Consider the following 604-nt stretch of genomic DNA (forward strand, 5'->3'; position numbering starts at 1 on the left):
TTTATTAAATTTTTTTTTTTCTTCATTTAGTGTTTGTTTTTAGTTTAACGTAGCACACTTATTCTTTCATTGGACCAGTCTCTATCTCTCTGCTTTGGGTTACAATCGTTACTCATTTACGTCCTTCAGGATTCTTTGGCAGCTGAGATTGAAGGTACTATGAGAAGAGAGCTGAGTGTAGAAGAAGAAATTGCCTTCCAGGACCAGAGGTGACTCTCACCGTATCCCTTCACACACTGCGTTATATCAGTCGTTTTACCCTTCAGCAGCACTGACCTTTGACCTTTCTGCTCCGCCTGAAGGTCAACGCACAAGCGCGTGTTCCAGACGGTGCGGTCTGTGAATGAGTCTGTGATGAGAGCGTCTGCCGCAGTGCCTCCGATCCCTGGCTCCGCCCGCAGCGGCGTGGTCATGACCCCAGTGCCCTATCAATCACACACACCCAACACAGAGGAGCCAGCTGGAGATGTGGACGCCACCAAGTGAGTGCGACTGCAACATGTGTGTGTGTGTATACCCACAGCGCTTTGTTCTGCTTCTAACACGCATCCATCTTGTGTGTGCTGCAGAGAGAACTCTCGTCTGGGTCAGCCCGGCTCTCCCG

At 49.8% G+C, this 604-nt stretch overlaps 1 protein-coding gene across 1 annotated transcript in view; it reads left to right on the top strand.

Annotated features, from left to right (window-relative positions):
- The window catches only part of LOC122342042 (trafficking kinesin-binding protein 2-like), a 9,852-nt gene that overhangs the window by 4,831 nt on the left and 4,417 nt on the right, over positions 1-604 (top strand). The window contains exons 9-11 of the mRNA XM_043235832.1: positions 130-209; positions 303-482; positions 570-603. Of these exons, the coding sequence (XP_043091767.1) occupies positions 130-209; positions 303-482; positions 570-603 (294 nt within the window). The remainder of the gene's footprint in view (positions 1-129; positions 210-302; positions 483-569; position 604) is intronic.

The sequence above is a fragment of the Puntigrus tetrazona genome, chromosome 1 (genome assembly GCF_018831695.1).
Source record: "Puntigrus tetrazona isolate hp1 chromosome 1, ASM1883169v1, whole genome shotgun sequence".
Taxonomy (NCBI): Eukaryota; Metazoa; Chordata; class Actinopteri; order Cypriniformes; family Cyprinidae; genus Puntigrus; species Puntigrus tetrazona.